The 12978-nt window shown below is 40.8% G+C and overlaps 1 protein-coding gene across 1 annotated transcript in view; it reads right to left on the reverse strand.

The window, feature by feature from the left end:
* The window catches only part of TANGO6 (transport and golgi organization 6 homolog), a 205972-nt gene that overhangs the window by 52312 nt on the left and 140682 nt on the right, over positions 1-12978 (reverse strand). Inside the window, exon 16 of the mRNA XM_069085484.1 lies at positions 212-363. Within this exon, the coding sequence (XP_068941585.1) occupies positions 212-363 (152 nt within the window). The remainder of the gene's footprint in view (positions 1-211; positions 364-12978) is intronic.

The raw sequence follows: 12978 nt of genomic DNA on the forward strand, positions 1-12978 counted from the left end.
TCCCCATTTAGAGATACCCCCACCATGCCGCCACCACCACTGTTCTCTTCAAAAACAAGAGTGACCGTATGAATGAGGATGGTGAGGGAGGAGGCTTGTGCAGAGAAGGACAACAGCTCGCTTCACATTTATAGTTACATCTTAAAGGTCACTACGCTCCAACGAGAGACAAGAGAGCAAAGGAAGCAGCTTGGAAAGCATCACGTGGTACCTCGTGAACAACCGGGCCCAGGAGAAAGTGGAGCCTCTGGCAGAGCTCTCCAAGATTGGACAAACTGCTGGCCCGGAGGCTGCTGTCAGGATCTTTCACTCCCCTCAGGAAGGTGTGAATCAAAGGTTCTCGGTACTTCGAGACCATGTCCCCTGTTGGAAAAAGAAGAAATCCAAGTTTTATCTTAAAAGACATTAAAAAAAAAAAAAGAAATACCTTATGTTTGTTCAGTGTTTCATGCTTTAGGGGGTTGTATCATTCACATTATCTCCTTATAGTCTTATAACAGTGAGTAGATGAGACCCCTGACTGGGGGGATGCCCAAGGCCCTATCCTAAGTTCCTTTTTCCTCTCTCCATCCTCTCCCTCTTAGGGGCCTCATCAGCCCTCAGGCTCCTACATGCTGAGCTCCAGGCTCTCTCCTGACTTCCAGACCGAAATCACTCTCTGCTGGACATTTCAAACTGGGTATTCCATAGACATCGCAAACTCAACATGTCTTTAATGAAGACTTGTTATCTTTCCCCCCAAAACCCATCCCTCTTCTAACTTTCCTAAACAATAATAATAATGACAGCTAGCATTTATAGAGCACCTACTATGTGTTAGGCCCTGTGCTAAGTGCTTTACAAATATCATCTCATTTGATCTTCATAACAATCTTGGGAGGTAGGTGCTGCTATTACCTACATTTTCTTTTATGTATTTATTTTGGCAATTGGGGTTGAGTGACTTGCCCAAGGTCACACAGCTAGTAAGTGTCAAGTGTCTGAGGCCAGATTTGAACTCAGGTCCTCCTGACTCCAGTGCTCTATTCTTTGTACCATCTAGCTGCCCCATTACCCTCATTTTACAGTGGAGGAAACTGAGGCAAACAGAGGTTAAGTGACTTGCTCAGGGTCACACAGCTAGTTTGTGTCTGGGGCCACACATTTGAACTCAGTTCTTTCTGACTTAAGCCTGGCATGCTAGCTGGCACCACCTTGGTCTTGTCAAAGGCACCACAATTCTTCCCTTCTCCTGGGCTTTCAACCTCAGAGTCATCCCCAATTGCTCACCCCCCATTTCCAATTAGTTGCTAAATCTTATTGTCTCTGATATTCATCCCCTTCTCTCTCCTCACATACATACCCCTTATTTCAGTCATTCATCAATTCTTGTCTATACTACAACAAGGGTCTCCTAATTGACTCCCCTAATCCTATTCTGCCCAGAGCTGCCAAAGAGCACTTCCTTCAGTATGTGTCTGGTCACATCATTCCCTTACTCAATAAACTCCAGTGACTCCCTATTACCTGTAGGATCAAGTATAAACTGCTACGTTTGGCTTTCAAAGTCCTTCACGTCTGGCCCCAACTTGCCTTTCCAGTCTCATCCATCTTATCTCTCACCAGCACTGGACCATTCAACCCAACTGCTTTCTTCTCTTTTACACCCCCCCCCACTCTCTCTCTCTCTCTCTCTTTCTCTCTCCACCTCCTCTCCTTTGGATCCTTGATCTCCCTTTCATGCCTAGAACGTGCTAACCCTTCATCCACGTTGCAGATTTCTCTTCCTTCAAGCTGCGTCTCCAGTGCCACCTTCGACAAAAAGACTTCCCTGAATCCCTCCATCTGCTAGAGCCCTCTCTACCTACTTTGCATACCATATGCATGTCTGTATGGATGGATAGATGTGTGTATGTATGTATATATACATATGTGTGTATACAGACACAGAAATAGTATCTACATATCTACATACGTGCTGTGTAAGCTCCAGGGGAGTTGGGGTTAAATGGCTTGTATCAGGGCAGCCAGATGGCTCAGGGAACAGAGTGCTGGGCCTGGAGTCAGGAAGTTGTTGCGCTGTTTTTCAGTCTGACTCTTCATGACCCCATTTGGGGTTTTCTTGGCAGAGATACTGGAGGGGTTTGCCATTCCCTTCTCCAGCTCATTATACAGATAAGGAAACTAAGGCAAACAGGGTTAAGTGACTTGCCCAGGGTCACACAGCTAGTTAGTGTCTGAGGCTGGATTTGAACTCAGGAAGATGAATCTTCCTGATTCCAGGAGCAGTCCTCTATCCAGTGCACCAGGAATCAGGAAGACCTGAGCAACAGTGTGTGTGTGTGTGTGTGTGTGTGTGTGTGAGATAATAATATTTTTAAAATATGAAATAAATATGAAATAGTTTAGGGAAGGAGGGCATTAGCAGAAGGCAGTGTTCAAGCTGAGCCTCGAAAGAAGTAAAAGATCTAGAGGCGAAGGTGAGGTGGTGGAACCTTCCGGGCAGGGGGTATGGCCAGTGTTAAGGCCTAGAGAGCTAGAGCACCATGTGTGAGTAACAGGAGGAAGTCCCCTATGACCAGCCTGCAGAGGCCTGCCCTCATCCCAGGAGATTTCTCATTCCCTCCCAGCTCCTGTGGCAGATTATCCTCATTATTACCCCCTCCCCTCTAATCTTCAATCTATGTGTCTGCTGGTTCTTACCCTGTAGTCTATATGTATGTCCCAGCCTTAAACAATCTTCCCTAGATTCTTATCCTGTATCTTTCCCTGTCTTTCTCAATGAAACTGAAAATGGCATTCTCGGTGTGTCTACGTCTCTCCTCCTTGTCTTCTAAACCCTCTGCGGCCTGACTTCCAACCTCCCCCTACAACTGAAGCTGCCCTCTCTTGGTTCTGTACCTTCTCTCACAACTCCTCAAAATGCTTTGCTGGATCTGCATCCATGTGGATATGTGGGTGTCCCCCAAAGCTCTGCTCTGGACCCTCCTTCCTCTAGACACTCTGGTTTGGCTATCTCATCAGCTCCTATGAGATTCAATGATCTTTAAGCTGGGATTCCAAAATCCATCTATTCAGTCCCAGGGTCCCTCCTGAGTTCCAGTCCTGCATTAATTACCAAGTTCTGGACTTCTCTATTACTGTCAAAGGCACCACCACCCTTATCAGTTACCCAGGTTTTAATTGTTTTTAATTCAATTTTATTTTCAGGTCCACATTTTCTCCCTTCACCCCTCTTTGAGAAAGCAATAAAAACAAAACCTGTAACAAACATGTATGGTCAAGCAAAACAAATTCCCACACTGATTATGTTAAAAAAAAAACAACTCAATCTATAACCTGAGTCTATCACCTCTCTATCTGGAGTGGAATAGCATGTTTCATCATGAATCCTCTGGAAATGTGGTTGGTAATTGTGCTGATCAGTGTCCCTGAGTCTTTTAAAGCTTTTTGTATTTGTAATGTTCTTACTGTGTAAATTGTCTCCTGGTTCTACTCACTTCATTTTGTATCAGTTCATATAAGTCTCCCCAGGGTTCTCTGAAACCATCCCCTTCATCATTTCTTATAGTACAATAGTATTCCATCACATTCACATTCCATAACTTGTTCAATCATTTCCAATAGATGGGCAGTTTTCAGTTCTTTGCCACCACAAAGAACTATTAGAAATATTTTTGTACATAAGGGTCCTTTTCCTCTTTCTTTGATTCTTTTGGGACAGAGCCCTGGTAATAGTATTACTGAGTCATATGGTACAGGCAGTGTAATAACTTTTGGGGCATAGTTCCAAAATGCTTTCCAGAATGGCTGGCCAGGTTTGAAATCTTGATGGCTTCCTTGAATCTTTAATCTCAATAACCTCATTTATCTAATCGGTTATCAAATCTTGTCACTTCTTTCTCCAAAAGAACAGCTGCATATAATCCCTTCTCTTTACTCACACAGCTACCACCCTAAGCCCTATGTTCCATCCTGCCTGGATGACTGCGGCACCTTCTAACTGGGATCCCTGCCTCATGTCTTTCCCTACTCCAATCTGTCATCCCCAGAGATACCAGATTCTCCTTAAGTAGATATCGGACCATGTCACTCAATAAACTTCAGTGATTCAATGTTTCCAAGAAATGCAATGTGAAATATCCAGGAGGCAGGTTCTATTACCCTCTGAAACCAAATATAAACTCCTTTGTTGGTCATTTAAAACTTTTTATAACCTGGCCCATTCCTGTATTTCCAGGATTCACACATATAATTTCTCTCCACATTTGATTTGCTGCTGCTTCTTACACATGATGCCCTATCTTAGGCAGCTAAGTGGCACAGTGAATATAGTGCTAGATTTTGGGGGAAAAAAAGATCTCAGTTCAAATACTGCTCCAGATATCTATTAGTGGTATAATCCTGGGCAAGTCATTAGCCTCAGTCTCAGTCTCCACATCTATAAAATGGAGATAATAATAGCAAGTACTTCTGAAAGTTCTTATAAAGAGGAAATAAGATAACATATGCATAAAGAGCCTTGAAAACCTTAAAGTGCTTTATTAGTGCTATTTAGTAGCTATTATCTCCTGTCCCCCATGCCTGGAATTCTCTTCCTCCTAACCTCTGACTCTTGGAAGCCCTGGCATCCTTCAAAACTCAGCACAAAGGCCATCTTTGGCAGGAGCCCTTTCCCTTTGGCCCTTTGGTAGCAGCAGAATACCTTCCATCTCCTTTGTATTTACCTTCAACATAACAATTTACACGTTATCTTCCCAGTTAGAATTTCAGTTACTCATTGTTGCTGTTGCTGTTCGGTCTTCCTTCTTGAGGAGGACCAATGACATCATGGGGTGATGTCTTGACTCCTTCGAGAGTTGGATTTAAGTGAGGCAGAGAGCTGTGCAAAGTCTTCAGCCTCACTGAAGGCCAGTGGCAAGACTTCAGAGCCAGGAAGATTTTGCTATTCTTGGATCCCCTGAACTTTGCACATATTAAGCACTTAATAAATGCTCGTTGATTGTGTGATGTGGTTGGAAAAGTAGGTTAGCGCTAAGCTGTGAGAAGCTTTAGTAACGAGTAGTTCTTAGTTTATCTTATTGGCAATCCTTGGGAAGTTCCAAAAGAATGCATTCTCCTTGCTAACACCTTCCTCCAAGTTTGATCTCACTGAATCATTTTGCTCTGGTTTTTCACACCATCTCCCCTTTCTTTTCATATCTGTCATCTATGCATTTCCCTGATGGAGGGGGTATGGTATAGTGGATAGAGAGCTGGCCCTAAAGCCAGGAGGGCAGAAACTAAGACTGTAGGTTATAGACAAGGTTCTGAGCGGCACAGGGAAAGGGAGTTTCCTCATTCATTCTGTAGGCCAATGAAGTCAGAGATACCGCTCCGAATGCTGTTCTTAAAGGTAACAGGGATTATTTGTGATCTTCCTCATCTCATTGATTCTACTGATCTACCTTCCTATTTTTAACGAATACCAAATGGTTTTGTAGACTTTACACTTTTCATATACGACCCCAGGTTCAGACCTGGAAGGGACACTTTATTCTTATCTGCCCCATCGATTTCCCCATGTATCCTATTCCTGTGCTACAGATCTTCTGCTCCTCGAATGGAATTCTATACTATGGCTTGCTCTATCTATGTAGGAAACCTTTGGTTGATATAGTGCTGAATATCTCTCCAATTATGGATGTTTTCTTTATTTCTTTTTTTGTTTGTTTTTTGCTTTTTTTGGAGGGGAAAGGTAGGGCAATTGGGATTAAGGTCACATGGCTAGTTTTTTTGTGTTAAGTGTCTGAGGCTGGATTTGAACTCAGGTCCTCCTGACTCCAGGACCGGTGCTCTATTCACAGTGCCACCTAGCCGCCCCTTCTTTATTCCTTTAAGGAGTGTTTTCTAATTCTGTCTATACAGCTATTGACTGTGCTTTGGTAGGTTCATTCCCATATATTTTATGCATTTTGTAGTTCTCTGAAATGGGACATTGCTTTCTATTACTGCCTCCTGGGTTTTGTTATTGCTATAAAGAAATGCCATTGATTGCTACAGGTTTATTTTGTAGCCTGCAACTTAACTAAAACTATTAATTATCTCAATTAATTTCTTTGCTTATTCCTCAGAATTTTCTAAGTAAACTATCATGTCATTGGCAGATAGGGGTAGTTTTTTCTTATCTTTGCCTTATATTTATGCCTTTATTTCTTTTGTCTTATTGATAAGATCTTAAGGACTGGAGCTCATTACTTCAATCAATGTTTCTAGTATTTCTAAAACTATAACAAATCACAGCAGGCAAAAGGGGCATTTACTCCTATATTTAATGGCAAAGCTTCTAGTGTTTCCCCATTGACTACAATTCTACTTTTGATTTTAGATGCTTTTTATCAGATTAAAAATATCCTATGTTAAAAATATGCCTATATTTTGTATATTTTTTTAAATAATATGTCAGTGTTGTACTTGGTCAAAGACTGATTCTGCATCTGTTACTATAATCATGTGGTTTCGGATGTTTTTGTTTTTAATGATTAATTATCATATTGTTTTCCTAACACTGAGTCTTCTACATTTCTGGTCTAAATTTAGTTTGACCACAGAAAATTTTTTTTTGGATAAATTTCTGTAACTTTTTGGCCAGAATTTTATTTAACATTTTAAAATTAATATTCATTAATGACATGGGTCTACAGTTCTCTTTCTTTTCTTTGTTTTTGCCTGGCTTAGATATTACGACTGCATTTTTATCAAAAAACAAGTTCGGAAGAATGCTCTCTTTCTCAGCTTTTCAGAATAATTTGTGTAGTATCATCTCTTAAAATTTTAATATAATTTTCCATCTCTCCACAGATAGAAATCCATCTGAATTAGGTTGTTGGGTTTTTCCTCCACCTTGGACAGTTACTTCACAGAAGTTCAATTTCCTTTTTTGAGACTGAATTATTTAAGATCTCTACTTAGTGTTCATTATATTATATATTTCTGGTTAATCTATTTCTTTAGAATTATCAATTTTGTTGACATTATACCCACTATTATATATATATTACATTATATAATATATTATATTATATGCAACATAATATAATATACTATGACATTATATTATATACTATAACTGTGTATAGTAAGTTCTGAAAATTCTTCCTCTGTTGCGATTTCTTCCTTTTCTATTTTGTTAATTTGACTTTCTTTTCTCTTCTATTTAATCAAGTTGGCTAATTTTGTTGGTCTTTTAGAAGAATCAGACTTTAGTTTTGTTTCTTTGATTCCCAATTTATTTTTCTAAAATTTAAGACTTCTTGTTAAACTTGAAAACATAAATCATGAAAAAAATACTATTTGGCAATAATTGCTGGGAAAACTGAAAATCAGAAATTAGGTTTAGATCAACATCTTGCACCATATACAATAATAAATTCAAATTATATATGAGACTTGAATATTAAAGACCAAACCATAAAAAAATTAAAAGGGAAAGAGATCACATATTTTTCACAGTTACAAATCAGGACTGGATGCTTAACCAAAAAAGGGATAGAAGTGATTAGATAAGATAAGATAGTTTTGATTATGTGAAACAGTAAAGATTTCATATGAACAAAATTAATGCAACTAGGGTAAGAATGGAATTGATTTACTGAGGAAAACATATTGTATTGAACATTTCTTATGAGTCTAATATTCAAGATATGCAGACAAATAATAGAAATATATAAACCCAAAAGCCATTCCTCAGAAGATAGCTGTTCAGAGGATATGAACAATTCTCAAAAAAGAAATAGAAATTATTAGAAACCAAATGAAAGTGTCCCAAATCAACACAAGAAAAAATGTAAATCAAATAAACCCTGAGGTTTTACCTCACACCCAGCAAATCAACAAAGATAATAAAAGATGATAATATTCAATGCTGGAAGTACAGATGAAAGATAGGTACATTAATGAATTGCTGGTAGAGCAGTGAATTGTTCTAATCATTCTGGAAAGTGATTTGGAATTATGTGAAGAGTGTGACTAAATGTACTCTTTGACCAGAGATTCCACTGCTTGGGCAAATACCCTGAGAAGGTCAGTGACAGAAAGGCCTCGATCAGATTAACCAAAATATTTATAGTAGCACTTTCTGTGGTATCAAAGAATTGGAAACAAAGTGGATATCTATTAATTGGGGAGTGATTAAATAAATTGTGGTACACAGGTATAATGGAACATTATAGTGCCGTGAGAAATGATGAATTCTGACTCTCTGTGATCCCATTTGGGGGTTTTCTTGGCAAAGATACTAGAGTGGTTTGCCATTTAACTCACCAGCTCATTTTACATATAAGGAAATTAAGGCAAACTGGATTGAGTGACTTGCTCAGCAGCACACAGCCAGTGAGTGTCTGAGGCCAGATATGAACTCTGGTCTTCTTGACTTCAGGCCCGGTGTTCTATCCACTGGGCCACCTAGCTGCCTTATTGCACCAATTCATCTGCCTTTTCAAGAAGGACGGAGGGAGGGAATTTGGAACTCAAAATTAAAAAAAAAAATCAATGTTAAAAATGGTTTGTATACGTAATTGGAAAAATTTTTTTTAATTTTAAAAAGAAATGACAAATATAGAGAAATATGGAAAATTTTTATGAGCTGATTTGAAATAACCATAACTTGTAAAACAACAAACAACACACTCAAAACTGAATGCTGTAAAATGCTCATGACCAAGGCTGGTGCTAAAAAAAGAAATATGAGAAGCCATTTCCCCCGCTTCTTTGCAAACATGGGGGAATGTAAGATTAAACTTTTTTTTAATATGCTAGTTTTGTTTAACTTTATTTTCTTCTTTATCATAGAGGATGGCTTTCTGAGAGGGCATGGGGAAGAGATACAATGGGAAATACAAAAACACTATGAATGGCATTTGTTTTAAAAGTTCAGTGGAGAGCCAAAGGAATTTATAGAGTAGAGGAATTGCATTTGGTCAGATCTGTGTTTAAGGAAAGTCATTTTGGCAGCTAAATGAAAAAGGACAGAAGCAGGGGGAGAGGCTTGAAGCAGAGACCAATTAGGAGTCATTAAAATAGTCTAGATTGGGAGGGGATGAATATATGAAACAAGGTGGTGGCTTTGTGAGCAATAAGCAAGGTACCTACATGAGAGATGGTGTGGAGATAGAGGTGGCAAGACTTGGGCAAATAATTGGAAATGTGGGTGGGGAATGAAGAGACAAGGAAAACTCTTCGATCACAAAAGCAAAGACTGGAAAGACTGCTTCTCCCAATGGAAACAGGGAGGGGAAGTCTGGTAGACAGGTGGGTTTGGGAGAGAAGACAGTGAATTGTTTTGGACATGAGTCTGCTGTGTCTCCAGGTCATCCAGTCTGAAATGCCCAACAGGCAGTTAGTGATATGAGACCAGTGGTCAGGAGAGAGCCTGGGGCAGGAAAGAGAGATGTGGGGGTCACTGGCATAGAGAGATAATCAGATAACTTTAAAGAGAAGGGAGAGGGGCTTTTGTACAAATGTTTTGCATTTAAGGGTCAGTCACAAACCCAAGAGCCCAGAGACAGACATTTCCCAAGAAACTGAGTCATAGGCCCTGTTGAGTTCAGAAGCCTGATGGACAGTCCTTTTCCCACAAATCGGAAGGGGTAGATGAGAGGCAGACACCACCACTTACTTAAAAGAGTGCTGTCATTTACTGCACGAATATATAAATACACATTCAGGGCCTCTAAATTCCTGGCACATTGGCGACTTTTCTCCAAATCTCTGAGGCGCTGCTGCAAGCCTACGATGAGCCCCCTGAGAAGCCGCAATGGCTGTGCTTGACAAGACCGTCAGCTCTGGGTAGCAGCTCTCCAAGCTTTGCCCCCAGGTGCCAGGTGGAAAGCCAAGGCTTTTTTGCACGCCTGGGTGTGGGGAGAGTTGGCCTCAAGCCAAGAGAAGAGCTGAGCCCTGGGAAAGATTTGTAATGAAAGGGAAGGTCTCCAAAGAGAAGAGTCATGCTTTGGGAGATGTTTCCAGGCTGCCTCAAGTTGCTGCAGGTCTGACCCAGAGTCCGACTGCACTGTCCTGCTAAAGACACTTACAACACTCAACTAGTGCTGACTCAGGCATGTAAATAGAGAGCCTGTGGCTATCAGCATCCAGGGGGCTGGGAGTGGCAGAGGAGTCAGACTCATAAGCAGGAAGGTCGGAAGGGGGTTTGCAAGCCCTCTTCGGCAATGCCCTCATTCTACAGATGAGGAAACCGAGGCCCACAGAGAAATGCATCCAGGTCCTCCCTCTGACTCCAAAACCAGTGCTCCTCTGATGGCACCACACAAAGCACCCTCTGACTTCACCAAGTAAAAGAAGCTGTTTTGTTGTTGTATGTGAACAAAGGGTACCGAAAACTAGGTCTAGTTCATAAATGGGAAATGGAACAATTTAAATAACAGGCCACTGAACTTCAAAGCCTCCTGAGCTGTAAAAGCAGAGAGGGCCTAGCCCTGATAATATTTTGGTTCCTCTGAATTCTGTAATTATTTACTAAGCAGCTAAGGATATCTGGCTTATTGGTAAATACTATATTTAATTTAAAACCTCACATATACATTAAGGTATTTCCAATTTTGGGAGAAATATACTTATTCCCATTTAGGTGTATGTTGGTTTTTTTTTTTTAAACCTTTATTCTAGCTATTATGGTAGGCAAATAGCAGGAACAGTGGAGAGAGGTGCTAGGCCTAGAACGAGGAAGACTTGAGTTCATATCCAGCCTCAGACACTAGATGTGTGGCCCTGGGTAAATCACTTCACCCCCACCTCAGTTTCCCCAATTGTAAAATAGGTATAATAACAGCATCTTCTCACCATGATCGTTGTGAGGATCAAATGAGGTAATACTTATTGAATACTTAGTATAGGGCCTGGGACATAGTAGGCATCCTGTCAACGCTTATTCCCTTCCTTCTCCTTTCCCCTTATGAGGAAGTGACTTAATAATTCTAGAAATAAGATGCTTATCTTCTATTCAATTAGTCATAAAAGGGAGTTGAGAGGATGAGTAGGATCCTTATCAGTCATAGCGTGGGAGGCTGTTTTAGTCAAAGGAAAAAGACTCTCACTATCAATGGAAAGGAAGAAATGGAAAAAAAAAAAAAAGGTTGGCAAAATCCTAATGCAGCAGAAAGGTGTTTGAGTAAGGAAGCCAAACACACAAAAACGTCTCCATATCACCATTTTCTCCTTTACTCAGTCTCAAAAACTTAACATCATCTTTGACCACTTCCTGTCCCTCCCTCCCACAACATCCCAATAATCTTCAAGTTCTATGAACGAGTACTTCGGACAATTTCTCATTAATGTCCTTCCTAGCACCCCACAGGTGGGCTCCAGCACCAAACCCTTTCAATTCATCCTACACAATGTCACTTGATGAATCTTAGAGTGCCGTTTTTATCACGGCACTTTCTTATTCAAAATACTTCAATGATTCCACATGGATTCCCAAAGAAGATCCAAACTCTTTAGCCTGGAATTCAAGGCCTCTAAAATGTGGTCCCAAACTACGTCTCCAGTTTGAATTTTCCACCCCAAACTTTACGTTTTAAGTCAAACTGAGCAATAATCCAGATCTTGTTCTTCCACCTTTGTTCTGCTATTTCTTCTGCCTGGAAGACTTGACCTTTCTACCATTTTTCCTCATTATACTGCTGCTCACCCAAGGACCAGATCAAATGCCTCCTCCTCCATGAAATTTTCTCTGATCCAGCTCCAAGTGCTAGCCTCCTCTTCTAAATCCCTAGTGCATTTTTGGGGTCCACTCTTATATCTCTTAAGACTCTGTCTTGGATTCATCACTTCTTGGATCCTCTCTACTTGTAAGTGCTTTGAAGGGTACAAATATCACGTGTTACTTTTATAATCTCCATTCCGCTTATCACATAGTAGGGATAGTTTGGACCGATGATTTCATTGGTATAGGGAACTTCAGGATAAGAAAATCCCTTCTACCAATTCAGGCTTGGAACGAGTGATCAGGTGACTTGCTAGGGTCAAAGAGTCTGTGTCTGATGAAGGTGTCAAGGCTAGCTCCAACGACTATGCTTCTTTTCTTCTCTTTGCACACAGATGTTCAATATTTGCTGAATTGAATTAGACTGAAAAAGAGAACTGGGAGACAGATATTTCAGTGGGCTGATGTAGCCTCCCCTCCCTGCTGTCGGTAGTAAGAGGAGAAGCTTGACAGAAGAGCTAGAATGACCAAGGAGTTCATTATGAGCAGCCTCTGACATCAAAGGGCTCATGACTGGTGTATTCAAAGGTGCCTGGGTCTGTCTGCTGACTCTAGCTTGGTGTATTTATAATGGACTCCTGCTCCCTTTGTCTAGGTGAGTTTGCTAACCACACAGATGCTCCCAATCTGGGGCACTCAGAAGCAGCCTGCTGAGTTGCCTGGGCCGATTTTCTTTGCTGATTCATCTCTCAGAACCAGAACCAGATCCAAAATCAGCATCTGGGTATACTCATGCACCCCTTCCCATCCTTGTCCCACAAGGTCAGGTTTTTGTTTTGCTTTGCTTGTTTTGCCCTTTTTTTTTTGAGGGGGGAAGGCAGGGCAATCGGGGTTAAGTGACTTGCCCAGGGTCACATGGCTAGTAAGTGTTTACAAGGTCAGGGTTATCCTACAATTCTGTTGTTATTGTTCAGTTGTGTCCGACTCTTGATGACCTCATTTGGAGTTTTCTTGGCAAAGATACTGGAGTGGTTTGCCATTTCCTTCTCCAGCTCATTTTATAGATGATGAAACTGAGACAAACAGGGTGAAGTGACTTGCCCAGAGTCACACAGCTAGCAAGTGTCTGAGGTCAGATTTGAACTACAGAAGATGAGTCTCCCTGACTCCTGCCCCGGTGCTCTATCCACTGTACCACCTAGAAGCCCAATCTTGTACTTGGATCAATTAAGTATGAGGCTCTGTCTCTGTACTTTGAAATCTCAGATGGTATCAGGGGAGCAGAAAGGAACTGAGAATTC

This window comes from Petaurus breviceps, unplaced genomic scaffold (genome assembly GCF_028583685.1).
Source record: "Petaurus breviceps papuanus isolate PSGF00001 unplaced genomic scaffold, PetGlider_PUasm1.0 176, whole genome shotgun sequence".
NCBI classification, from domain to species: Eukaryota; Metazoa; Chordata; class Mammalia; order Diprotodontia; family Petauridae; genus Petaurus; species Petaurus breviceps.